The sequence below is a fragment of the Tauraco erythrolophus genome, chromosome 27 (genome assembly GCF_009769465.1).
Source record: "Tauraco erythrolophus isolate bTauEry1 chromosome 27, bTauEry1.pri, whole genome shotgun sequence".
In the NCBI taxonomy this organism is placed as follows: domain Eukaryota; kingdom Metazoa; phylum Chordata; class Aves; order Musophagiformes; family Musophagidae; genus Tauraco; species Tauraco erythrolophus.
The window spans coordinates 4496486-4523997 of record NC_141491.1 but is presented as its reverse complement, the minus strand read 5'-3'; the positions used below and the strand labels follow the sequence as shown (position 1 = coordinate 4523997).

The window sequence follows — 27512 nt, the reverse complement described above, 5'->3', positions numbered from 1 at the left end:
CTGCAGAGCGGACTGAAGCACACTGATTTTTTTTTTTCACATTTTGCTGAAGAATAAAAATACCCTGAAAAAAAGAAGCTGGGTGCGGCTGAGAGTCATCCCAGGGCTGGGGAAGTGGTAAGCTCATCCACGTAGGCAGGCAGGCAGCCACAAAAACATAGCAACTGGCAATCTACTCCAAAACAGAACTTTATCTTAAAACAAACTATCCCGAGCCACTGAGTTGTGATTAATGGAGAAAAAAGGTATTTGTTTGTAGAAGGCCAGCAAAAGCCATGCCAGCTCGGAGGACTGGATGCTGGAGTTTATTCTGCCGGCAAGATAGAGGACATTTTGACACCAGAGTCCTGTGAAGTAATTCCCCACCTCACAGCACTCATGGCAGAAGCATCTAATGGTTTTCTACATGAGCAGGATGCAAAATATTTCCTCTCCTCTGCCACCACGCTGCGTGACCAGAGATGGACAGGTCCCACATCTCCGTAAAGACGGCGGTGCCAGGTACAGGGCAATGAAGCATCCAGGGACCCTTCTCCCCGGAGGGCACGCGTGGCTCCGCAGCCAGCCCTGACGTTCTTCGTTTCCACTTCCCTGCCCTGATGGATGTGAATTCGTGGTGTCCATATTAATCTCTCCGGTTTTCCCTCCCCAGAGCCAACGCTGAAGTTTGGAGCCAGCAAGTCCATTGAGAGACACAGAGGACGATTAAACAAGTCCCTGGGTCTTTTATCACCAAAATAAAAGACGGTCTCATGCAATACAAGCTGTCTGCAGCACCTCATTTGCATGCAGGGAAAGGAAGCTTCATTCAGAAAGCACAAAATCCGGCAGCACTCCATCAGCGTGACACTCCCCCCGGTCTGGGGGCATCTTTATGCTACTGGAGCTTTCTGGAAGGGGCTCAGTAAAACCTCACCTACAGTGGAAGAGTCTTTACATTTACCATCAATATACATGCAGAAGTTTTGTTCTCAGTCTCTGCATGCAGCATCAGTGATTCCCAAGGACACAGCAAGGTTGTCCTGGGAGAAGAAAAAAAAAAAAATATATAGATATACACATGCATGCCAGCATTCAGCTGACCAGACATTGCCGAGAGCTACGGCTATCCTACCCTAGATGGTCTGTAAGCCACCCTTTCCCCCCCTTTCTCCAGCCACTCCAAGAACAATAGGTGGTCAGAGCATCCAGCTGTTTCAGACAATGATCTGCACTGCTGTTCTGCAGCTCCGCAGGCACAACGCCCCGCATCGCGTCCCCAACCAAGCTCCACGGTCGGGCTCTGAGCCGCACAAAACCAGCTCTGGTCCGAGCAAAGGCATGTTTCCCCACTCTGGAATTAAGGCAGCCAAGCTGCAGGGTAGTTTTGACTACGTTAACCAGAAGGTTGGAAGCATGTCCAAAATCAGGCTACGCTGGCCAGCCTTCCCACGCAGCACCCTGTTTCCAACACCTCCCTAACACACGAGCACACACACTCCTTTGCGGGAGCTTATTGTTGAGAAGCCAAATATTACCATCAAAATCCAGATATGCCTTGATATACACAAAGGAGAGCCTCTGTGATGCTTTTATCCTGGAAAAACAGCTTTTAGAGTTAACTCAGGGGCACTGAAGAACAACTCCAGTGAAGCGTTTTCCCTTTAAATCACCGTAACAACTTCGGATTTGTTAAATCAGGTATGAAAAGAACGAGACTAACAGATCACTTTATTCTACTGCTTTTCACAGGCTCCTCACTGCTGCACCAGCCCTGCTACCTGGGCAGCCTGGATAGGGAACTATGTTATCATTTAGGGATGATAACGACTTGAAGGTGTGTCTGTGCACGTGCACATCCACATATGCAGCTACAGCATGTTGCCTCTGGGAACCAAACTAGCAGAAAATGTCTTTTTTTTCCACCTTGAGGTGCTTTCTGTGGTTCAGCAGTTCACCCAAAGGTGACAGCAGCATCCCCACCTCTGCGACACCGGGGGACTGTCAGCTTGTGCCATCACCAAGAGTGTCAGGGGACAGTGTAACAAGGTTTCTCCTCAAAACCTCTCCTGCCTGGTGCTTCCTGAGCTTACCTTCCCTTACGATAGGATTTCTGGTACCACGCACCATTGCCCATCTCTTTGAGCTCTGCACATAGGCAGGAAAAACCCTGCATGGGGTCAATGCCTTCTGCTTCCTCTGCGGCCCCTTCTCAAATTGGCAGCTCAAAGCCATCAGTCCAGAAGCCTGGTCACAAGGAAGATAAGCCACGGCACGCCTGCACATGCGTGGAAGAAACAGAAACACTGAGCAACACAGTTATTCAGATCAAAGTCTATAATTAAATAAAACCACACAGAAACAAATGGCACACTATCTACCACACGTACGGTATTAGTGCATTATAATGACACCCTGCAGCAGAGGCATAATTAAGAATATATCAGGATTCCCATTATAAATCCTTATTATTAAGGGGTTCATAACCCATTGTACAAACTCGCCTGGGGCTAGAGCTCGGCAGGCAAGACAGCAATTCCAGCAGCATGTTTTATTCTTGAAAGCTACTTACAAAGTTGGGTTTAAAGGTTATCAGTATTTTAAATTTCTGCAATTCCAAGTAAGTGTCATGGGTTAAGACTTCATTATTTCTAAGCTTCTACAACTGAGGGATGGGGGAGATTTGGTTTAAAATTGCAAGAAAACCAGACAAGTTGCTTCTACAGTTTAAAACCCACTTTGAGTACAACAAACACCCCAATGACAAAGTGACCAGCCTCGTTACAGCCTAACGAGCTGGCTCTAACAAGCAGGGGAGAAAAATAAGGGTGCACCGGGTCAGTGGCCGATGCCAGGGAAGCACAGAACACTTCCATCTGATGCTTCCATCTCCTACCGACACCACAGCAACGAACCCCAAGGACAGCAAAGGTAGGATCAACCATGAGCTGTATGGTTGCCTGAAAAAGACAAAAAAAGGACACAAAGCCTGACTCCCAACCTTCAACACCACGGGTGAAAGTTTGTGTCAGACAGTTAGGAGGTGCCTCCAGCTGAACACAAGATGCTGGGAGCCGTTTCCAACCGTTCTGTGGATTTTCTAGCAAACAAGAGGAAGTTATTTTGGAGTTGCTGGGAGGAAAAAGAAAGCAGAGCTATTTAATCAAGATTTAGGATTTTCTGGTTTAATTGCTGACTGGTGAAATCATCTCTCAAGAGACGCAGTGCACGGAGGTCGGCACAAGCAAATGACTCAAGTGGCAATTGCACAACGGTGCTCAATACCCCAACACCCTGCGCAAGGGCGACAGAGTGAATGAAAAAACAGCTTTAGCCAGCCTTTTTGAGCATCTCAATTAACACCCAGCTTACACCACCAAGTCCCATAAATGGCAATAATGCCCCTTAGCTGACACTTCTGCATTTCCCAGGCTTCCTGGTGCAGCAGTAATTGCACTGGTCCAACTCCTCCTGCTTCTCATTTCCAGTTTTAGGAAACACCTGGTGAAAAGACACCTCAGCCAGCCTTCCCCAGCAGTCACATCGAAGTGAAGCCCACTATGTTTGCCATGCTGCTTCATGTTTACTAGCTGCATCTCTAAGCTCTTGCTGCTTTTCCAGCCCGCAGCCCGGTAAAGCGAGGCACGGCGAGCGCCCAGGGTCGCGCGCTGAGCTCGCTGCATCTTCCAAGCATTTTGCAGATTAACAATAACTGGGGTTTGACATGACAATAGCACAGATAACAATAGAGGGGCCAAAGCCAACAGAAAGGCAGGCAGCTTTTCGAAAAGCCAACACAACGCAAGCTCAGAATGCCACTGTGATTAGGGCTCTCGCAGGCAGTGGGCAAGCCAAGATGCTGCGTGCAGACGTTCATCTGGGAGACAATACAGCAGGTGCTGCTTTAACAAGCACTCAAGTCCTGCCTGCTTCCCTCTTCATCCTGCTGATGCAAGACACAAGTGATCTAAGGCATTTTCCCCAGAAAAGTCTTTGGTCAGTAGATTGCTGATGTTATTAACTGATATTGCATCCCTGAAGGTGGAAGCAAGGCTGCTCAGACCCAGTTGGATGTGTCCTTGGAGCAGAGGGATGGCTGGACAGCAGCATCCACCAAGATCTCTGAAAGGGATGGAGTTGTAAATACTAAGAGCAGGAGGAGGATCTGGGACAATACCTGCTGGCTCCTGAGCTCAAGTGTAGTCCTGGGAAACTTGGATCTGGGCCACGAATCTCATTTCTAGATTGGTGACAGCACATCAACCACTTCTGGTTTAGTTTATGGTGCTTCAGCTCATGTTCTTGACATCACAATCCCATAGAGCTCAAGTCTCATATTTCATCACTCAATATATTCTGCGTATACAAAAGATACCAGCCTGTGTTATGAACTCAGTGTAACAAATACCAAAGGCCTGCAAAATATAATGCTCAATTTATTAATTTAGACCTAAACTACAAAAGCCAGCCAGTTGTTTGAGGCACGTTTCAACACTTGAACTTCAGAGTTCCCATCTATATCCTCTTCCAGCAGCATGTGCTTTCTACACACAACACGAGGACTCGCTAAATTAGTTATTTATTTCAAGACCTTCTGCAACTGTTCATTAGTGATAAAGGCACACACATTTTCTGACTTAATATGGTCTCTGAGAAACTCATTTGGATCGGGATCAGGCACTGTTGCTTCATACCACTCTCCAGTCTGTGTTTATGTACAAATCCCCGAATTACAAATCTGAACACATACCAAAAGAAATGAAACTTACAGTATAAATTTGTATTTCCCAACCAGTGTGTGGTAGTTCTGCAGTTTCAGAGTCCTCCAAATATCAACGTTTTTTGAAAAACACCTAGTAAAATTTGACACTAACACGACAAGATGGCCAAATGCGACAACGCATCTGCTCAACACAGTGAAATGGCTGGACACTGGTTATTTTGAACTCTCAATAAAAAAGGCAAAAACCCCTTAAGAATATTGAATCCATTAACTGTCTTCACAGCTACATTTTCACACTCTTGCATCCTAACACACAAAGCCAAAAATGATGTGTTAGGCTCTTGGTGCAAAGGTTGTCTCCAGCATGCAGGACGCAACACGCGATGAAGCCCGCTTGGAGACTTTGGATAGAGCTACAGAAATGCTTTTTTTAAAAACCTAAAAACTTCTGAAGTGCTGGAAGAAGCAACAAAGTGGAAGAGAACATAATGAAAGACTGAATTTAGTAAGGACACCGAGGCCGGACATGTCTGTTCCTGAAAAAGACTCCCAAAAACGCTAACGATCACAAGATTGTTACATAACCAAAATATCCGTCAGAGCAGGAATAATTTACATAAAAGACTCAAAAGCTTCTGATTCAGAAATACCGAGTTAACACACTTGAAAAGTTAACAGAAGCACAGCAGCCCCGGACTGAAATTGTTATATTATTCCAGCACACTGGATGCACACGGGCTGATTGAGATCCACGTCCAGCCTGTAATTGGTGACCTATAAATAAGAGGAGAAAGGAGTCATTGTGCATTTAGATCTGTAGTGAGGGTATTTTCACAAATCCTTTTGGAAGTGGGGATGGAAGGTTCCTTCAACGTGCCGGGGAGCCGATAAGCTGCTACGTCCTGTCGTATTTTGCAAACCTGCCTTAGGGAGAGTCGCCCGGGATACCTGTCTGGTTCCAGAATAATTGATACGATTCCAAGAGCTGACAACTACCATTCTTGTTACATCCAAACTTTGCTGCTAAATACAGGAACAAAGTATGCTTGGCCTTTCAGACCAGAATACCAACCAATTTTACCTACAAAATTGGTAAATTGTCTTAACGTGGCTTGGATTGGCTTAATTCAGTATTGGTTTATAATTTTAACAGGCTGGTGGTTTGCAACAGATACAAACTGAACCTGTAAGGTGGCAACACGAAAGCTTTCACTTCAAAAAGTTCATCAGGATGGAGGAAATCTCAACATTGAGGGGCAAAGGGAAAAGAGATTTGACACAAGGGATGACATAAGAATTCCTGACCTTAGCACAGGAAAAACAAGAGGAAATGTTGGGATCTGGAGATAATAGAATAATCAGCCCATGATTAAGTTAAGATCCTGATGGACATGCTTGTTTAGAATAGCAGGAATAGGAACAAAAATACTGACCACACTACTGCTTTTCCTCTAAACAAAAAAAAAAAATTATAAAACATTTCAAAGAGGCAAAGGGAAAACTGGAGTGAGAGCTGAGAAACAAGGGTCAGCTCTAGGCAAGGGACGCCGGATTAAAAGCACCCCTCGCTTGGCCAACGGGCTCTGCCTGCTCCCACAAGCTAAACCCAGGGCAAAGGAAGCCTTAAGATGCCAACACCTGAACCAAAAGAGTAAATTAAACATTTTAGGAGGCACAGGCTGCCAAGCCTAGTGACCCACGTGGCAGGGATGTCCACGGACCATGCAGGGATGTGACAGCCAGCCTGCACGCTGCGGGTGGTACCAACACGGGCAGGCTGAACATACTGTTTTCTCACCTGAAACATCAGTATTTTCATCTACAGCGTGGGCCATATGGGAGCTGTTACCGGCAGGTGAGCGCCATGAGCTTGTCAGAACAAAAAAAAACACTGAGCTTTTAGAAGATGCAGTTTCACCGGGCACAAAAATAGCAGCTCTCCCCCTGAATAACAAGGGAAATATTTGCATTTTCTTTCAACACCAGCTAGCAGCTCTGAATTTCAACTTCTGGGTTTTAAGGCAGTGGCAGGTTTTTGCATCAAGAGCTTTGCTGGAAGTTTCACATTTCAATGCAAATGTTGTTAATCCCCAACTGTAAGGGTGTAAGGAAGGCACTAATTCCACGAGATAGTTAAGCACCCAAGCAGTCCAGACAAGGTTAATGGAGCTCAAGTATTTAAAGCCACCCCACAGCAGCTACAACCTTTCATAACTTGCTCCCCAGCTCTTCAAAACCTGCCACGGGAGGCACAACAGATGTGTCATTTATTCCTGGCACCCATCCTTACGTGACATTAAGACCCTAAAAACGGATCAGCAACAGGTGAAACATCATATCCACAATTCCTGCAAACGGGGAAGAATTCCTTCTGTGGCGACAGCAAAACAGGGAGCACCACTGCAATTATTCGTAGGACGTGATGGCTGTCCAGTGTCGTAATTAGCTACAGAATATTCATTAGTTCTTCAGCTAATTCACTTGGGGAAAAAAAAGGCATCAAAGTGGTGGACTGTGCATCTCTTTTTTTCTAAAAAAAGCTAAAGTAAAATGCATGTTTTATTCAGTTCCCGAAGCTTCTTTTGAAGGAGGTTTAATCTCTTTCTAAAAGAGCTAAAGACATAAAACAAAGCAACTACCTCATTTTGTGAAATTGATGCTGGAACCTCTGGGCCCAGTGTTCATTACACATTCTGCATTGGAGCCGCTTACTTGATAGGAGACAGCTGGAAGTGGACAATTAAGGGATGTCAGGAGCCAGGTCTGAGGCTAATTCTCAGTAGCCTGCCTCATTCTTGGCCCCTGAACACTTCACAGATCATTTTTCTTCCCGACACCTACGACCCAGAAGAGCAGATAAACTCAAACAGCACCGTGCCTCCACTCCAGACATCTCTGCTCGGGGTGCGGACGCAGATACGGGCTGGTGACATCAGACTGCACAGATGCAGCGTATCAAGAACAACCACACTGCAACCCTCCAGAAAAAAGAAAAAAAAAATAGAAATCCCCGGGGCAGGGCATCCTGGCTGCACTGGCACACAGGCAGGAGCGCGGGGTAGGGAGCAGAAATGAACAACGGAGACAATTTCTGATGCGCTGCTGCTCCTGCAACCTCTTAAACAGGCACTGAACCTCAACAGCTCAAGCCAAGGCACTGCCCAAGGTTTTCGCGTTTTGTCGAAGCCGAACACCTCCCCTCTTCCTCCTCCTCCTCTACAAACGGAGCTCGTTTATCTGCCTTTTACATTTAGGGGTTTTCACTTCGCCGCGCGCAGCTGCACAGGACTCGCTCCCCAACACCCGCACGTCGCTTTTAGCAGCCTGCCAGCACCGAGGGGGGGAAAGCGTCTGCCACAGCCCGACTTCTCAAGCCAGCGTGGTTTTTGGAGGACTATTTTACAACATCCTCGAGCCCAGCCATGGTGCCTCCATCGCTGCCCCCAGGAGATCACACCCCCGCTAATTACTCCCGCTGTTGGGAAGCTGCTTCCCCGGCTGAGCTGTGGCAGCCCAGCGAACGATGGTGATGAAGTTTTACTTCATCTCGGTCAGGTTCTCTTCTTTAGCACGGACACGCTGATCTACCAAATGGATAAAAGGACCTGGGGAAAAAAAAAAATGCAACAGGAGCTGGGGCAGGGGGAGAAGGAACCATTTAACACCCAAACCTGGGGGGCCAGAACAAAGCCAAGTTGTCGCACACCCCTGAGCCTTTGTTAAGCAGCTTACTGTTCACATTGCACATGTATATTTTGCCTTTCATCCAAAAAAGACCTGGAATAGCTTATCACCACGACAGAAATCAGCTCAGCCCCTCCTGGATCAGGGGTTTGCTGAGCAAACTCCACGGGATTCCAGTAGCATTTTGTCCAACACAATGTTTGCTGGCCTGCGGCAGGGCTCACGCGTGGACTAGATGTGCAGGGCTGGAGCTGCTCTACGGAGGAGGAAGGCACAGCAGATGTGAGCTAATCCTCCTTGGAAAGGGGGTGGCAGCCAAGCCGGGCACCACAAGCCCCCCCCCTCCTCCTCCAGGAGTACCGACACCGTTTATTTTCCTATACAAAATTCATAGTGAGCTGCGACTGCTGCGCGCTCATCTCCTGGCTGCTAAATATTTATGAGCCGATTATGAAAAATAAATTTATCACTTTAGCCCTCAGTCAAGTTTGGAAGGATTCAAATATTTATGCTCACTAGGAGCTCCAGCCCCTCGCACGCTTCCCAGTCAGGCAGAGGACCAAGTGTTTTCGGTCCTCACCCCTCTCCCTGGGCAACACGTTGCTTTAATAATTTCTCTGGCTTGCTTGCAAAGCGTGTGCATGGACAGCAGCCGAGGGGACACCACAGGTGCGTCCGGGTCCCGTGAAGGAGCCGGTGGGTGAGGAGGCAGACGGGACACACGCTGAACATCCTTTGCAGGACGGAGCACAAAGCAGCGCTGTTGGCGTCTGTTACTCGGGCCAGGTCCTTGGAGCAGGGGAGCTACAACTGGGAACAGGGACAAGCTTTGCCAAGTGAATCATTTCTTCCCCATCCCACCCTTTTGGCAAAGCCGGCACCACCTTCCACTTCCAACAAAGGGCATTGGCAGCGCTCGGCCGGGGAAGGGACGTGACCCTTTGCTTCCAAGCAGCAGATTTTCCTGCTGTCCCTGGTCAGTGAGACTGGCTGAGCACAGTGAACCCTGGCCCAGAGCGATGCTCGCTCAGCCTCCCACGGATCCCATCTGTCCACGGACATAAACGGGTCCCTCCCCAAGTCCCTGGCGCCCCGAGCAGACACACCTACTGTTGGCAAAGCCAGTGGGCCAAATCCTCAGCTCGTTTGCTACAGCTGCGTGTTGCATACAGCTGCATGTGGATCACTTTCCTCCCCAGTTGCCTGCATAAAGACTATTAAAATTAACAGAATAACACATATAAATCTGCCATTGTTTCCCCTCAACACAGAGGAAGAGCCAAATCATTGCTAACAGGGGCGGCTCAACAAGGTTTTGTATTAGCCTGGTAAATTCAGAGGCTGCAAGTTGCATCTAATTCAGAGCAGCTGCATTATCCCATTCAGGGAACTAATTAAACCTCCAACGACAGCACTCCGTTTATGTTTAAATCTCATTGTTGCCATTATGACCAGCCAGATCAGCCCCTTTCCGCACACAAATCACCTCAAAAACCCCCCAAATGTTCCCCGCAGGTGCAACTTCACCATTTCTTACCAATCACAGGAGTCTGCTTTAGGATATTTTACAGTAAGAACTGGCTGACTGTATGAACTACTACCAGCAGCTCCCTTTCATGCTGCTGCTATAGAAAATTGCTCTGCCCCGTGAACCGTGTCCCTCCTGCTGAAAGCATCAAAGAGCACAACCATTGCACCAGGAGTCAGGATGAGACCCCAAATGCCTCTACGCAGCCTTTGGAAATTAAAGAGCAAATCAAGCTAAAGGCAGTGAATCACCAGCTGCAGGCTTGTCCCGCCTCTGATGAGAATATTTAACTTTATATAGTGTTTTTCAGTGGGAACAAAAACATTCTGCAAAAAGAAGCTATCACGATCTCACAGATGGGGAAACTGAGGCAAAGAGGCGAAACCTTTGTTCAGAATCATTCAAGCTGGTCCGTGACAACCATGAGACCCCAGGGCACACAGGATGCTACTACCAGATTAAAGCAATTCCACAAAATGTCTAAATTACACCAGAAACCAGGAAGACAAATAAAGTCATCAGGTTTTGACAATACAAATTTTTTTAAGTTAGACCTGCCCCACTGTAGACAGATGTGGATTTTTCACATTCTTGCTTTGATTTCCTCAACTAAACATGACGGGAAGGAAAAGCAGATTTTCCTCTGGTGGCTTGTTAGGCTGACAGCGGGGGGAAATGATGCTTTTTGTTTACAAGCAGGAAAGCAGATCCGCGGGCTCGTTTCTCTGAGCAGAGGAAGCACAGGCAACACTAACGCTTGACCTCTGCTACCAGGAGAGTCCTGCAGCACTGAAAAGTCAAAGGCTCCTTCCCTTTCAACATTGGCTATAAACAGGTCGGTTCGGCATGAAAAGCACAGTGAGAATTACCCGGGCCTTTCAAATAAGCCTTCTGCTGCGAAATCTTTCGCTCGCAGTCCGAGCACGACCCACCCAGGTAATTAACAGCAAAGACTACAACCAAAACGGCTACAGAGGAAAATAGATGTATTTGGCAACGCTGAAACACTGCAAGGGGCGAGAGGGAGGGAGTGTATGAACTGAAAGATGAGCTGGTACTGAGGAGGGATTCCCACTTTGCTTCTAGCATCTTCCAGTACCTCCCTCTTCCACAAAAGATGATTTTTATCTCTGAGCCAGGATCAGAGGGGCAGCTGAGCATCAGGCAGCACGCACAGGACAGGTGAGCAGGAGTTTACACACCTGGCACACGCAGCTCCACACCCCCCAGCACCACCCCAGGGGTTTTATTTCCTTTCAGTGTACAAAGAGTGGTTCATCTGAGCTTATCTCTTCTGCAACACTGCTGCTCTACCAGCAGAGAATCATCTCCAAAGAATGTTGCAGTAATGCTGCGGTGCTGAATTTCAGAGGGACACTTAATCTCGTCTGAGTGGTTCACTAGGGCCAACTTTCTAAGCATGAAATATTTAACTATCCATGGGCCTCCTGCACTATAATAAAGTGACTTCTAACAAGCCTCTGAAATAAATATGTGCGGAGGAAAGCAGGAGCTATTAAATACACAAAACACAGCCTAATCACTCTCTTCCTTCCACCCCCATGAACCCAGGACACTGCTTACCCCCCCCAGCAGCAGGGACCCAGAAACAAAACATCTCCTCTGGATTCTGGGAGAGTCCACAGGAGAAGGATTGGAAAGAGGAGGTCAACATAGATTTGTGAAGAGCACTTATCAACTCCCCCTCATTTCGGGCATGTAAAAACTTCTCTGGCTTGCCTAAAAGAAATCAAGTCTGTATTTGAGCAACTTAAACTTTGAAAAGCCCCTCACTTGCAATTCTGCTTCTACTCCACTCCAGTTAAGCCCATCTCTTGGCATTTAACACCTTAAAGACTTACAAGTGAGCATTTTGCCTGTTCATGTGACATGAGAGTTAGTAAAAGTAGTGAAAACCACCCAGGACCCCCTCCGAAGGCCAGTAGAGAAGAGCTCATGCTGTACAGATTCATTCCTGGCACAGAAGTTCTTAAGCAAGGTCAGCCTTACCTCATCCCACTCCGAAGCAAAGGACGGGGACTTCTCCAGCCTCTTCTTCCCCGTGCTGCAGTTGGAGAGCGATTCGCTCCGGCTCCCCATGGCATCGTCCTCTGTCGGGGAGCAGGTCAGAAGATCAGAGTCCGATTTGGACAAGCTGCGGCTGAGTTTAAGCTCTGCTTTGGGCTTGCTCCCTGGGTGGGCTCTGCCCACAGCTCTGTCCCCCTCTTCCTCAGCACCGCCGGGGTGCTGGAGCACGTGGGGTGTGACTACAGTTTCAGGATCCGCCCGGTTGACGTGCGTGTGCTGGACGGTTGCGTAGACCACTTGCTGGTTTTGGTCCGGAGAGCTGGTCCGTACTGATGCAGAGGCAGGTAAGTCAGCATTCTCCAGCTGCATAGCAGGTGGGTGGCTTGTAGCTTCCGTCCCTCCTTTCTCCGCGGAGGAAACGAGCCTGAAAGGGTCCTCACTTATCTCACAGATCGGGGAAGAACCATGAAGCAATCCTGAAAACTGCTCTGGAACCTGGATGTCCTGGCCGTCGGCAGAGTCCTGGCTGCGGCTGCCACTGCTCCTCCTGTGGTCTTCAAGGAGATGAAAACGGGGAGGGGGGAATTAAAAACATGGAAGAAGCAGCAAAATTCCAGCTCTCCCCCTGCCCTCCCTCAGCGAGGGAGGGAGAGATAAAGAGAGAACAGTTCAGTATTGTTCCGCGTGCTCAACTTGTACCCAAAGTCATGGCATTTATGAAATTCCAAACACTGGCCTGATTTATGCAGTCTGGCAGCTCTCCTTGTTGTTTTATTCCTGTTAACACTAACTATCAGGCCTTGCTATATAAGGCTAAGAGAAGTGCTAACTATATCCTGCAGAGAGAGCAAGTGAGGTAGGAGAAGCAGAGACGGAGGCTCCTGGAACATCTGATACATTTCCATAAAGGCCAAAGTGTTATTTAGAGCAGCGCTCCCCGCTCTTGGCACGAGCTGCAGGGTGGGAAAACTGCTGGACTGTAATCAACCTGCAAGTTCCAAAATCCGTTCCCCAAAAAAAAAACCATCAGTGCTTTCATCCCTAGTGGTTTCCGAGTTTAACCTCTCCTCCTTACTCGGGGGAGAGAAATAAACAGTTTATGGAATAAAAAAACTTGATCAAAAAGTCTCTTGCAGGCGAACACAGACCAGTCTGAGCTACTAACGCAGGGAACTGCGCGGAGTAGCGGCTGTCCCAGAAATATGACACTCTTACTCAGCTACTCCTGCACCAACATCTTTAATTATCAGGTACCAGGGCCCAGGATAAATCATGAATAATTGACTGATCCCAATTGCCAAGCACGTGCACAGACACACACGTACTCACCTTGGTCACGTTACACACGTGCATTCGAACTGTAAAAGCAAAACTTTGGAAAGCTAAGAAGTATAACTTTTTTTTCTTACCAAGTATTCTTATACCTGCCCATAACAGTTTGTAAATTATAGCCACTTCCATTTAGTGCCGAAGAAACACTCTTCAGTCTGAGGACAAAAAAGGACACTGCAAAGCAACAGTAAAGCAAAGCACACCAATACGTGGCTCTGGAACGCAAGGAGGATGTTTAGACGTGAAGAGGAAATTGCCTGCTCTGCAAGACGGCAGCTCTGGGAAGCCAAGGCAAAGGAATTCTCATTTCAGCAGGCAAAACACACTCATGAATTGTACTTATCTTTAACTAAAAGCATCCTATTAGCAACAAGGGTGAGCCCAACTCCTTCCCCCCAAGCATCCTTCCCAGCACTAAGCTTGCCCAGGTCACTTTCAAACACTAACACCCATCTGGTTTTGTGGTCTGTCCTCACACCAGAAACGACACAGGAAAGGACTGAATCAGCCATTTCTCTTCGCAAGCCACTCCAGATCCTGGGGTCTCGTGTGCCCTGCGCTGGATGAGCGGAGCTCGTCCCTCTCGCAGGCATTTGTTTACTCCACAGCAATGTGGAAAGCAGCTTGCTCAGTTGGCAGCTGAGCCAGGAACAGCGAAAGGCTGAGCGGAGGTTAACTGCCAGGGCAGCGCGCCGGCCGACCTCGCGTCTCACCGGGATCGAGTGAGGCAAGGGCTTATTGCATTCTGGATCCTACAAGTTAAAGATTCCAGGATAATGAAGTAGTTGTTGACTACCTTGCACGAGCAAATAAGCCACAAGTTCTGCAAAGGAAGGTGCCAAGGGGGAGGCACGTTCCCTGTGGGCAGGTGGCGTCACCAGCATCGCTCCTAATGCCGGCTGGGGAGTGCCAACAGCAGCACCCGGTCAGAAGATCTGAAGACCAGACCACGTTCAGTTACTTTGCCCAAATTTCTGAAGCTGTAATGCTGGAGAGAAACCTTAGAAGAGATGAGACACGCTGCACTCATAGGACATACTGGCATTGACTGTTAAGCGGGACACGGCACTGACGGACAGTCATATAAACCTGATGGGAGGGAAAAACTTTCCTAAAATCAACAGCCTTTCTTCTTAGCCTCTTTCCTTCCTTGGAAATAATTTCTGCCATGTCCCAGTTTAACCTTTACTGACATTTCTACTGAAGGCAGAGAGGCGGCTGGTGAAAGTTTATGCCATGTGCTGGAACGTTTGGATCCAGCCAGAACAAAGTGCTCCAAACCCAGCTCCAGGCTCACAAAAGGGCTCCTGTTGAGCGGGAATCACAGCCGCCCATTCATCCTCGAGTCAATGAGGGAGGACTTTGAAACACAAGGCAGCTGCCAGGGAAGGAAGGGATGAAGCAAGGGCAACAGCACTTGCTCAGAAGATGTGAGGAACATCTTGAAGGAGACATTTCAGAGCATGTAACAGGCCTGTGCTGAAAGCTGCAGACAGAACCACCAACACCAGCAGGGAAGAGCAATCTCATTCCTTTCCACCACTGAGATGCACATGGCAGGAGCACAGAGGGCTCCCCAGGGGATCCTGGGGTTTCAAGGAATCCTTTTGGGATTCCAACTAAAGGTGCCTCGGGATGGCTAGCAGAGGGGCCAGAACCACCACTGGCCACCTTGGGAAGGTGTACCTTCTGAGGATAGGTTACTCACATGAACGAGCTGATGTGCTGATCACTTCTCATAGCAGAAAGACTAACAGCACTCAATTTTCAAGGGTGTAGTGAATTTGGAGAAGGGAAAAATAATACTTAGGTGCTAGAAAAGCAGAGAGAGCACAGCTCTATCTATCTGGTGCACTTCAAGGGAGCTGAAGGCATCCTCCTCCAGCTACAGCTTTTCACTCAGAAAGGGAGTCATCCCTAACACAGAGACTTCTGTCCAACTCCCTTAGCTCGTTTTACACCCAAGCACAAACATCTGACTGGTGCTGACTTCTTCAGCCAACGCCTGCTGCAGGTTTCACCAAAAGGAGCAACTTCCAACACCTAATGGGAACAGGAACCCGTTTCTGGGTACAGACTGTTTGCTTCCCAGGGAGGATTCAATTAAGAGCTTCCCTGCCAGCAGCCTGATGATTCCAGATACGAAGCACTTCCCTAAACCCGTAACGCTAAGCTGCAACCGCCCTGCCTCCATCAAATTTCTTTCCCTGTATATCATCAGCAGGATTTGTTTCATGTTCCTGGATTAGGAGAATGAAGCTGTTATTGCAGCTGCTTTTTGCTCAAGCTCCCCAACCTTAAAACTAGCAAGTGCATACGCCAGCTTCTAGCTTTCACATAGAAACGGCTCCTCGTGCCACATCACACCAGAATTTGTCAAGGAGGAGCATGCAAAATGTATCTCCTGTGGCACAGAAGGCCAGAGAAGAGCGGAAAGTTGGCCTTTAGGGTGCTGCTTTAGAGTGCAAAAATAACCTTAACTGCAGCAAAACTAAAACATTTAGGTTTTACACAGCGAGGTACTGAAACCCGGAAAAGTACAGAACACTCCTGTATTAGTCTCATCAAGTTCAGTCATTTCAGGCAGAGTTCATCCTCCAAAAGCTTAACTTGTGCTCATTTGTACTCCCTCCCCTATCTCCTTTTAAGAAAGGGCAATAAAACACTGCAATAAAAAAAAGGCAGGCTTAGACCTGAGACATGGGAAAAGGGTCTGTCCTCCAGCCATGATAAAACCAAGGGAGGGCATGCTCTTGGTTCTACACTGTCATTCACCTCTCAGAAAACCAAGAGGTTTCTGTCCCTTCCAACCTTTGTTTGCAATACTCATGTGTCCCCATAGATTCCCTACAGTAAGGCCCATCCCACTGCTTCTGCAGCCATACTTTGGCTCTGTGAAAAGACATTTTCTTTAAATCTCTCAGCAGCATGGTTTGTCTTTTATCGAGTCAGATATCTGGTTTAGAGCACAGCCATACATCTGGTTGAGCCAGTACAACCATAAAGAAAAACTCTAGCAGGAGGAGGAACGAAAGCAGGGACTTTAAACTGGGCTTCCTATGGAAGTAGCACAGCAGAACCTCAATAAATACCAGTTTTTAAAAACTGTCAGAAGGAACCAAGTCAGTCCTACCTGCAGCTGGTTACTGCTGACTGCACTTGTGGATGACTCTCCCCAAGAAGCAAGACAGACATCAAAACTCAGAAGTATTTTCCGTGTTCATCCTCCATCGGATCTCTCTGAACGCAGCAGTTGCTGTACAGTCTCCTCCCGGTCAGTTCACCACTCTTGGCCTGTTCACAAGTCCTGAATGCCCTGACTTCATGCATGTGATTGCACACAGTTTCCTTACCAAAGAGGATGGGAAAACATTTGGCTCAAACCACTTCTGATACTCTGCCCAAAGCATTAGGCCAACTTTTCCTAGTGCTCCAGCATGTGACAGCAAACTGCGGTAACGCACACAAAAGGCAGCCAAAGCCAGGCGGATAATACCACATTCATCTGGCCACTGGATACAAGACAACTTGCAGCAAGAGGAACAAAGGCAGCTATCACACATGAAAGGCACCATTAAAACCAGCGGGGCTGAAATTCAGCCTTCCAGCTGCCCCGAAAAGCCCTTCTCAATAGCCCACAAGAATCACAGTCCTCTTCTGACCAAAAGCTCCTCCAGAACTCATCAAGTGACATCTAGAAGCCCAGTCCCTCAGATCGAGGGCCAAGAAGCAATTCAAAGCCATCCTTCAGCCTGCTCCTTGTCTTGGGATTGAGCTGCTGCCTTTGATGCTCCAGGACCCTTCTGATCCAGAGGTGGGAAAATTCTTCAACACCTCAATTAAGGCTTCAGTCCCTCCTCAGTCCTCGTTTAACCTTTTGCCAAAACGACTCTGCTACGCCCTAAATGCATCTTGTCCCCTGCTATCACCGTGTACCTCGCATTTCACAGTTAGCTACATCTGCTTCCACATGCCCTTCTGGCATCTGACCCCCAGTACTGTGAACGCCGGAAACATTTGCTTTTGTTCCCAGTGTAATAAAGCAGATTTCAAAGCTGATCCACCCTTCCAGAGCAGTCATGGAACTCATGTGCAGAAAGAAGGAACCTGTAATGCTGCAAGAGAAAGCCAGGATGAACAACACAAAAGAAAAATAGTCACTTCCTTGTTTCCTACTGGGGTTGAGAAGCCTGAAGTCCTCAAGAGGACATGCAGCAGGTGAAAGATGACATGGGGCCTTGTCAGAGCTCAGTTGCTCCTGCAGTATAGGGAGAGCTGCCAGCTGGGGACACTGCCACACGTGCAGTTATGCCACAGGGATCACCGAGATGTTTTGGAAAACAGCTGGTACCCTCTGGAGAAGGGGGACAAACAACTTTCCTTTCTCCAGGTCCACCACACAGATCAACAGGAGATGGCACCAGCAAGCTTAAGAAATGCAAGAAATGAGAAATACATTGGCTGGGTCCCTTGCCCCTAGGAGCAGCTCTTCACCTCCTCCAGATCGAAGGCTCCACCACATTAGTCATAGTGACAACTGAATTTAAAAGAGCAGACAAGTCCTAGAAGACCAGAAAACTCAACAGCATCCTCAGATTTCTCCCACTACAACAGTGGAAAGGGCTCCAGGTTTGTTAGAAACACGGTTACACTTTCCATAGACTGCAAACTGTGAAGTCACACCTATTATCTTTCTAGCTGTGCATTAAAAGACAGGACTCTGCTCTGGATCCTTAATAGGCTAAAGATGCTTCCTGCAACTTCTCCATGAAGTGGAGCTTAGACAACCTGCAGTATCGATGTCTTCAGGGGAAGAAATCTGCATCAAGAAACAAGCAGATGCAATACTTCAAGATTTTATCTTAACCTGACACAAAATTATAACACACCTTCACTCATATTAATCAAGCCTAAACACAGTGGCCAGAGAAAGGAGCAAAGCAGCCAGCAATAGCTTGCACTTGAATAACCAGCAATAGCTGCACACTGGAAAGACAGCCTGAAAGCTTCTGGTTCAATGGCTGTCGCCCAAGGACTAATCCTGGCCGAGACCGCAAAGCGCCAACCTGAAAAGCATCGTAACTTTGCCTCTGGCAGCAAGTGGCTTTGGCAAATGCTGGTGGGAAAACAATGACCTCCTGTGCCACTCTGTACAAGCCAGGAGTGCAGCAGGACTCAAGGAATGAAAGCTATCGTGCTGCAAGAAGGGAGGGAAAAAAAAAGCTGCAGGTCTTACAGGGCAGTCAATGAGGCATCACATCGAGTCCTCATTATCCTCCATTCATCCTCAAAGTCAGATGGTTTCCAGGTTCAGAGTCCAAATTAAATCCTTCCAAATTCCTGCTCAGGACTTTTGAATAAAGCAAGAGATGTTTCTCCTCTAAACAAATCTTTTGTTGTTGTCGTTGAAGAAAAGCCAAAAGGCCCAGCAATAGCCAAACACAAGAGATAAGGTGTTCCCAGATCCTTTGTAAAGCACAAAAGTCCCTCTGGGAGAAGAGGGATGAGTTCCATACTTAACCTGGCTATATAGTGGCTTTTCAGTCAGTTCTAGAAATTGGACTGCTCTATGCATGTTTGTTTTCTTCCTTTGTTAGTTTACATCTCAAATTAGTTTTACTGCACAGCGGGATGTTGATTTTAAGAGGATAGCTGGGCAAATCATCTGCAGACATAAACATGCAACGCCAGCAGGTCTTCAAATTCAGCTGGATGGAGAATACGGCTCATTGAAACGCTCGCCTTGGTTCATCTCGCTTGTAACAACACGGCACGGCCTTCCACCCCTCCGCGTTTACTTGACTGTGCTCGAGATTTGCCTATTTCCCAAGTTAACAGAGCAGGTCCTTGCAATTTCTTAGTTGCCAAAAGAGCAGAGCTGCCCTTCCTCTGTGTACACTTTGTACAGGAACATCTAGATCTCTCCTTCATAAATGTGAAAATTAGCAGGAAACAAAACAATTGCAATCCAGACCCCAGGTGCCCCACCCAACAACGAGTTTAATTGTTCCAGTTACTCTGTCTTCTATATTTTCCTTAAATGAATCTAAGCAAACAGCTCAGCTTTTTGGATGGTCACTTACCTTTTGTTTTCCTGTCCACCGCAACCGGCTTTTTAGTTTCTGCTGTATGCAACAGCTCGTAAGGGTGTTCCTCTTCCTCAGCTCCACTTCCCTTGCTCTTTCCTCGTGCAACAGAGACCTAATGAAAAACAGCATAATGTAGTGCTCCCCAAAACAATGTTATTTATCCCGACGATAAAGCACAAGGCCTCTTTATGCCATGGTTTAAGTAAGGAACTGGCAGAAGGCAACACCTTCGCTGTGGAGTGTGATCCAAAATGTAATACTCCCTGCCGCCACCCCGCCTCAAAAAACTCCCCAAACCCCCTCTATTTTCTAGTATTTAAGGCTGCTGACAGCTTTGCAGCACTGACCGACTGATTCGCTGCACAAAGTCTGCAGACAGCCTGGAGGGGGGAAAAGAGCTGAGACCGTTATTCCTGTTCATCCCAACTCAGGCTTGCTGTTGCTATTGGAATTTGCATCGTCATTCACTATTTAGTTGCTGGCCCTATTAGGACACAGCTGAAAAAAAAAAAGCCCACACCCCTGCCACCTTCTCAGAAGTCTCAGATTTAGCATTTCTAACGTCTGGATGCACAGGACTGAAGAGCCCTCAGGAAACGCTGCATAAATTCAGTTTAACCTCAGGATGTGCGGAAGCGATCGTGCCCATTTAAATCCCCCAAAGCCTCCGATTAGAGCTTGTTTGTAATATTGGCAGACCCTCCAACAAGCTGCTCTGGAAAGCCACCACCCACGTGCAGGGACATGGGATCCCAAGGAGTCTCACTGCAGACTGACACATGTTGGTCTGCCTCAACGCCAAGGATGACGGGCATTAGACATCCTTAGAGAGCCACATGTGCCATCCCAGTGCTAATGGGGCTAAACTGGGTTTGAAGGCACCCTGCTTGCATGGTCAGCTGCCTTTCAGCACCATCTCCTGGCAGGTTGATGCAGCCCTGTCCCAGGAGCCCTGTGTGCCTACAGCCAACCGTGGTGGGGTCAAACCCAAGCCAGAAAGCAAGTGTTCCCTGCCTGCTGCCGAGACAGGGAAAAACAGGTCTGAACAAAACATCCCTCTCCTACTGCTCACAGACTCCTGGAACTGCCACTGTCTAGACAGCAGACTAAGCACCACCTCCAACTTCTTCCCCAAAGTGAAAGCATCAGAGTTGCTTCAAAGGCAAACAGGTACCTACCCGACTGCAATCTATCCAGGACCCCTGGAAGCTCAGGGCGTCTTGGAAAGACACACAGGAGTCGGCAGCACAGACAGGAGTCCTACATCCGTGTACTGTTTCTGCAGGAGCCCAGCTGGCTTTTAAATCAACTTTCTCAATGGGAGGAAGTGGGCCATGTCCAGCAAAGCAAGTATTTATTCTACCTGCTTCAAGCACGAGCTGTCAGGCAGACCTGCTCCTTTTCAGGTGAAGGAGCTGCTAATGAGCAAATTAAGGAAAAAAACTTCTGACCAGATGGTGGCACAGAAACATCAGACCGTCACAGTAGGTAACAGACTCTCGACAGAGATCTTGGAAAAATACTGCACAGCAGCAGCCTGTCGTAACAGTTGTAGCCTGGACCTCAAGCCAGGCATTAGTACGCTCCCAAGACTCCTGCAGACGATGATTATTGTGCTGTCCTCTTTCCAACGCACCGAACGCATTCGAAGGCAGTAGCTCCCTAGGAGCACACAATTCCCAAGGCTTTCGCTTCATAAACTTTTGTGCCTGCATTTACAGGCCTGGTTACAGGCTCAAATTCACTCAAAATGAAGAGCATTGTTTGCTGGAGAACCGTGCTTGCTCTGTAGGCTCTGCAACCAGGAGTAACAAAATCAAATAAAACTTTCTTCCAATTCATCTTTCATTTATTCGTACATGTTGGTTAGCACGCATAAATATTCACTACCAGCAAACCCCAAGAATATGATGATGCTAATGATGAGTATGCTCTTTAAAGCGTACTTCATCCACAGCAGTGGACTTGGAAGGACTTTTTAAAGGGTAACTAATCTCATTTCTCTCCTCCCCCACCAGAACTGCAGACCAAACTGCTGGAACAATCAGGGCGCCGTGTCTTTTGTCTGCACTTCCCTTTCAGAGATGAGTAGTAAACAAATGAAACTGAAGTTTAATTTGACAACGCAGACTCTTATTCAGCCACAAACCCAGAAGGTTTCTGCAGATAGTGGAAGAAGGCACTCAAGCACCTCCAAACAATCAGCTCTTTTGCCTGTTGGTACTAATGTTTTTCCATGATGAAAGTTAAAAGTTTCTTGTTTATGCACATCTGCTTTGACTGATAATCCCATCTTGGCAACGGAATAATAAAAAACTACTTTTGAAACCAGAGTTTGGCCCATCCCCAGAATATTCAATGACTAACTGTCCTGGCTCTAACGTGAGAGCAGGTCTGGAGGATGGCAGCTCAGGATGTTGCAACGAGACGTTTACAGCATTCCCTAAGCGTATTCCTGTTCACGCCTGCCCAACCCAGGCAGAACATGGACTGAGACGATAAATAACGGGCAAGAGTCAGAAAAGCAGAGCACCTCAGAAGCAGCAAGCAAAGAAAACGAACCAGACCCAGCACTGCCTTACTGGTACACCTAGAAGGTCGTTTCCAGGCAGCGTTTATGACAATGAAATTGGTTGCAAATCAAGATCTCCCCAGCGAGTCACTTTGCGTACGAGTCTATTTGCCAGCAAGATTTCCTTTAATGGATCACGTTTCCAAAGCCATTAGTGGCAGGACAACACAGCAGGTGTTTCATAATTAAATACGGCAAGATAACCCAGCAGGAGCAGTCAATGCACGTTTCCCTCCCTCGTGTTTATCATCATGAACAAGTTCTGCTTTCCAGTTATGCCATGACCTGCTACCCAGCTCTCCTCCGCCCAGTGCCTGCCGCAGGACTGGTTATCACACACTGCAAAACTATTTTAACAGCAGCAGAGAGATCAGTCCTCAATTTCACATTTCAATTTTACTGTTGACACACTGTTTGGAGCTTTACTCTTTCTATAAAAAAAAAAAATCAGGTCTATGAAAGCAAATAATATTTACTCATGTCTTGCGTAGATTTGACATACTTCAAAGAACAGATCACATTTATGCCTTGTAGGAACTTCAGCAGATCAAGACATTCAAAGCAAAGCATCTGGTGAACTGGAGTCTGTTCCGACAGCTAGAGGCAGCACACACTCCACTTGTTTTGCACACAACCTACTGCGTTTGGAAAAGCGAGGAGATCCACAATATTTGTTTTCGCTTTGAAGATTTTCCTGGGTGTCAACAAAAGTTGTCAAGACAGATTTGTGGTTTCACACACTCCCATACGTGGGTGTCTCAGAGAGCCCTCACGTCTGAGGTTCACAGGCAGGTGAATAAAAACAAGCAATAGGAAGGCCAGGAGCAACGATGCAGAATAGGAGAGCTTGAGTTTCATCAAAAAGCAGCTCACACGCCTTGACCTCTGCAGAAGACAGCTTTAACATATGCTGGGCCAGATTCTTGGTTGAATTCATGGCCCTGATCCCTGTTCATGGCAGCAGGACCCACAAGCCCACGCATCTCCTCCACAGCTGGATGCTAAGAGGAAGCAGGAAGCGACGGCCCTCTGGGTTTCGGTCTCAAGTGAAGATGCATTTGGTGGGATCATTACAAGTGGGCAACGGTCCACATCGCAACGTGATTCAGAAAAATCTCTTCCTAAGGGAATTCTCAGCCAAGAATAGGAAAGTAAGGCTGAAGGTCTGCCCTGGAAGAGCCGCACAAAGAAAGTTCCCATGGCGAGTGACAGCCGCAATGCTGGAGCAAAAGGAAATTTCACATTCACAACCCGACTTGCAAGGGAGGTAACACCATTGCTGGCCCCTCCCAAATCACTAACACTGTTCTTTAAACCACACTCGTACAAAACATCCCAGATCAAGTCCCACGTACCTCACAGGAAGCACCATGGCCTAACTTCTTCTCCACATGCTGATCCTCCTCTTCATCAGGTGGAGGCTTGGCAGGCGGGGGTGGACGTTCTCTCTGCGGTTTAGAAGACCACAGTCAACTGCGTTGTGTTAAAGCACGTCCCCTCCTGCTTCCACCACCACTCTGTCCACGCTGCTGTGAACGCAGCATGGTTAGGACCTGCTCACGTTAATCTGGGTGGAGTAGAAGTCCAGTCCTAAGCACAGAGCTCAGCAATGGTTGCTGCCTTTCCTCCTCCTCCTCTCCAGCAGGATACCTATTCAGGCTGAGAGCCCTTTCTGCAGATTCACTGTGCTGCAGTCCTGTGGATGGACCACTGCTGCAGCAGTAACACTGCACAAGGCCAGCTCAGACCCACCTGAGCACCAACTATGTTATCAGGAAAATAAAACTGCCGGGGTGGAAGGTGCTGTTTGCACAGGTTTATTGCTTCATTTTATTTAGGCCAGTTCGTTCAGACTCAGACTGGTAATCTCAGAGGCACAGCACTGCCCAGCGAAGGTCAGTACTGAACTCATGCAAATGGGGAGAAAGGGAAGACTCATCACTTGTGCCTTCATGAAACAGTAACATGAATAAGTGATTCCAGAGGCACCTTTTGTAGTGGAAAACCCTAGAGGATCAAGAGACAATGCTGCATTGCATTCCTCAAATATCCCAGGATTGCCTGTGGGCAGCAAGAGCTGCGCTGCCTGTCTGGATGCAGAGCTGAACGCTGCTCCAGAGCTGAACACATCTCCTGCCCTGCGACAGCTCCACCTCATGGCAAAGGGAAACACGGCAGAGGAGAACCGCTCGCTCCAAAAAACTCAAGCAAGTTTTGGGAGAAACTCCAGCGGGCTCCTGGAACGTGACCTTCTTTCTCTTCCCTTTTCACTGCAGTTCAGCCACTCAACTTTTTTTAATTTGTGATAGAGCTGACAGACACTGTTAACACAGGACAGTACACGGATATAAGCCACCAAGGTTTAGTTAATAACAGGACAGTGCATGTTGTACTGCACACCCAAAAGAGAGATCTGGCTGAAATGCCAGTCTTCTAAAGCTTTTGTCTCATTTCTACTATATTTGCTGGTAGTACTAGAAAAAGGATGCACCTCTTAGCAGACACAGAGGAAGCATGGTTACTGTACCACCAGCAGTTTAATTGTTCGTTGCTGCTTTGCCTTTTGTCCAAAAATACATCCATGGAGCAGGCTTTGTAAAACGAACCAGAAAACAAATCCTGAAGCTGACGCAGCGTGCTGCAAGGCCAGCATCCCATCTGTCCCATAGCAGTGCTGCCACCGATTACTAAAGGGGCAGAGGATGCAACTAACAGAAGGTGAGAAAGACTTCTTTGGAGACAGTTCCAGGAGCTTGGCATTGCCTTGTAAAGCCTTGAGTACCCTCTACAGATGCCTGCAAGTAATACACACAAAAAAAGTTTCTGCTGCCAACTAGTTTCCAACAGGATATCCTTAAAGATAATTTCCTGAGAGCCTTCTCTTGGGTAAAGCAGAGAGCAGGAGAGATGAGAATAATGCTCCACACAAAAGTTTCTAAAGGTTTCTTCTGGACAAGAAGTTACCCCTTCAGCTAAGTACCACATCCTGACAAACTAAAACTCACAGGCACCAGTATTCAACTGCCAGAACACAGAAGGATGCAACACTAGGTGAAAGCCAGGCATGTAGAAGTGGCTACTCATGGGCAACGCAACAGAGGTTATGTGAACAGGGCAGTGAAAAAGGAGAGGTACCTGTCTGCCCTAATCAACATCAGGGATGGGTTTAAAGTTTTCCTCAAGATGGGGGAGTGGCAGCCTGCTGCAAAATCATGGAAAGGAAGGCAAGTTCCCTATCCTTCTAAGACAAACAGATGAGCACACACAGCTACATACAGGCCTGACTCCTGCTGCTTTGAGACCAGCTGATTCCACGTCCTTATTCACAGACTCTCGGTCTGAAGATCTCCCGCTGGCAAGGCTGTCCAGGGAGTGGCAGGAAGTTGCATTGTATAAAGCTTCATACGGGCTCTCCTCTTCTGGGTTCACGTCAAAATCTATGATCAGTTCTGTCACTGCTTTCTCCACATCACCTGTAAGAGGGAGGGACACACGAACGCATCGCTCGGGGCTCCGTCCTCGGAAAGTCAGCGCTTGCAGGGACGAGAGTGGTCGTGACCGTCGTGTTGCGTGGAAGCCTACCTTGAGCTACCCGGCACGCGGGATCCGTGGCTGGAACAAGCGGTGCTTGAACAGGCTTCTCTGCAGCTTTGGCACTTTTCTTCCCAATCGTGTAATCTGCAACGAGGTGGGGCAACAGGGTCAGTTTATGTCAATCTAGTTTCTGTCCACTTGGGCATATGGTACTTCGTCCCTTGTGGATGGAAGGCCAACTGTCAGCTTATTAAGTCTCCAAAAAATAACCAAAGCACATTATTAAAACTTGCAGCTCAGATCCCGAAATAGAAGCAGGCGACCTCTTTAATCACATGCACGAGGTTAAGGATGGCTCTTTGAACTTTTGCAGTCTTTAATCAGAAAGCTGCAAAGCTCCTGTGCGGACACAACGTCATGGAGCAGATTACTTCATGTTGTAGACACAAGCTACATCACTGAACAGAGGTGTAGTCTGGTCTTCTGGAGTCCTGAGACAGAGAAACCAATTCTAGCTGTGGTCCCCTCACCGCAGGCAAAGCCAGAAACATTAAGCTTCCATGAATAAAGTCAGACAACAACATCTCATGCAGCCAGCTCACTCACAGGAGCAAACCAACAGCATTTACCTGCAAGAACCCCAGTTTTAAAGCCCATCTTTGGTCTTCAGTTTAAGAACAGAGATAATACCTGGCAGCCTCACAGGCAAAGCCTAATTAAAAGTCTGCAAAGTGCTTTGAACCTGTAGAGCTCTCAAATGCTAAGGATGAATAATGCACACCAGTTGCATACACTTCTGATCTTTCTCCCCACAGCTAAGAGGGAACTGAGACAGCATAATTACAAGGTATGAATTTAGCTAAGATACCACATTTCATTCTCTAACTTGGACAGGCACAATGGGCCCAGCTCCTTTATAAGCCACAAGTAATCAAAGCCTCTTCTGTAAATCTCATCTGCAAAATTCAAGCCCAAACTTCACAATAAAGCGAGGACTAGGATGTAAGATCCATGGATGACTATTTGCCTACACAGACACATAAAGGACAGTTAATCCAAAACCGTTTCTAAAGCTATTACCTTGCATTCTGCAAGCAGATTTAGGCTATCCTTAATTTTAATTAACTTCTAAAGTGAGTGAAACAAAGCTCAATTAAGCCCATTTAAACTGTAAAAGTCATGCCACACTCCTTCAGCAAAGGAGCTAATCCTCTAAATTCCCCTCCTTGGAAGTCCCCCTGCAAACACTCGGTCTGAAGACAGCTCACCTGAGCGTTCAGGCATCATTCCTTCTAACACCTCTAAGATTCTCATCAAGGGACCTGACCTGGCCTGAAGCTCCTTTGCTTTCAGCACTCTCCAGGACTAGAGAACAAAATCCTGTACTTGCACTGGCACAATAAGCACCCCGAACTTTTCTCTCCCGCCCACACACAGAGCTGCATCACTTACCTTCGATAAGAGCTGCTATGTGCTGGCTTTTCTGAGAAGGAAGTTCCCTCACAATATCCAGAGCTGTCAGGCCTCTGTTATCCTTTATGTTCACATCAATACCTATGGCAATAGGTGTAGAGAATGCATAAGCAAGAATACCTTCTAACTATGTGCAAATTCGTGTTTTTTGTAAAATCTGACTTGATATTTGTGATCATCACTGGGGAGAGCTTAAAAAAATGCTCTAGAGGCAGACCTAAAGCCAAACACCAAGAGATGATCTCTCCTACAACCCTCTACCAGGAACTTTGAGAGCTGGTTGGAGAAACATGCTGCCACTATAAAGGGGTTTCCTCAAGTTGTGGGTGAAGAGATCACCGCGTTATTGCTTCAGAAGGGGATTGTTCTCTCACCTGCAGACAGCAATATTTGTACCACATCTGTCTTGCCAAACAAAGCAGCTTCGTGCAAAGCACTGCCTTTTTCAGTCTGCAAATTAAATGGAAAAAATAGCATGAAGCTAGACAGCAGGGAATGGCAATGGAGGCATGTTTTAGAAGGTTACAGAAGCAATAAATATATGGCATCATATACAAAGTGTGGGCAACA

The 27512-nt window shown here is 47.4% G+C and overlaps 1 protein-coding gene across 3 annotated transcripts in view; it reads right to left on the bottom strand.

Annotated features, from left to right (window-relative positions):
- ANKS1A (ankyrin repeat and sterile alpha motif domain containing 1A) overlaps positions 1 to 27512 on the bottom strand; it is a 102964-nt gene that overhangs the window by 38329 nt on the left and 37123 nt on the right. For all 3 annotated transcript variants that reach the window (XM_086627411.1, XM_086627412.1, XM_086627413.1), the window contains 7 exons: positions 27317 to 27392; positions 26922 to 27023; positions 25518 to 25613; positions 25212 to 25408; positions 23291 to 23383; positions 19358 to 19475; positions 11925 to 12496 (listed from right to left, as the gene is read on the bottom strand). In XM_086627411.1, coding sequence (XP_086483537.1) covers positions 11925 to 12496; positions 19358 to 19475; positions 23291 to 23383; positions 25212 to 25408; positions 25518 to 25613; positions 26922 to 27023; positions 27317 to 27392 — 1254 coding nt within the window. The remainder of the gene's footprint in view (positions 1 to 11924; positions 12497 to 19357; positions 19476 to 23290; positions 23384 to 25211; positions 25409 to 25517; positions 25614 to 26921; positions 27024 to 27316; positions 27393 to 27512) is intronic.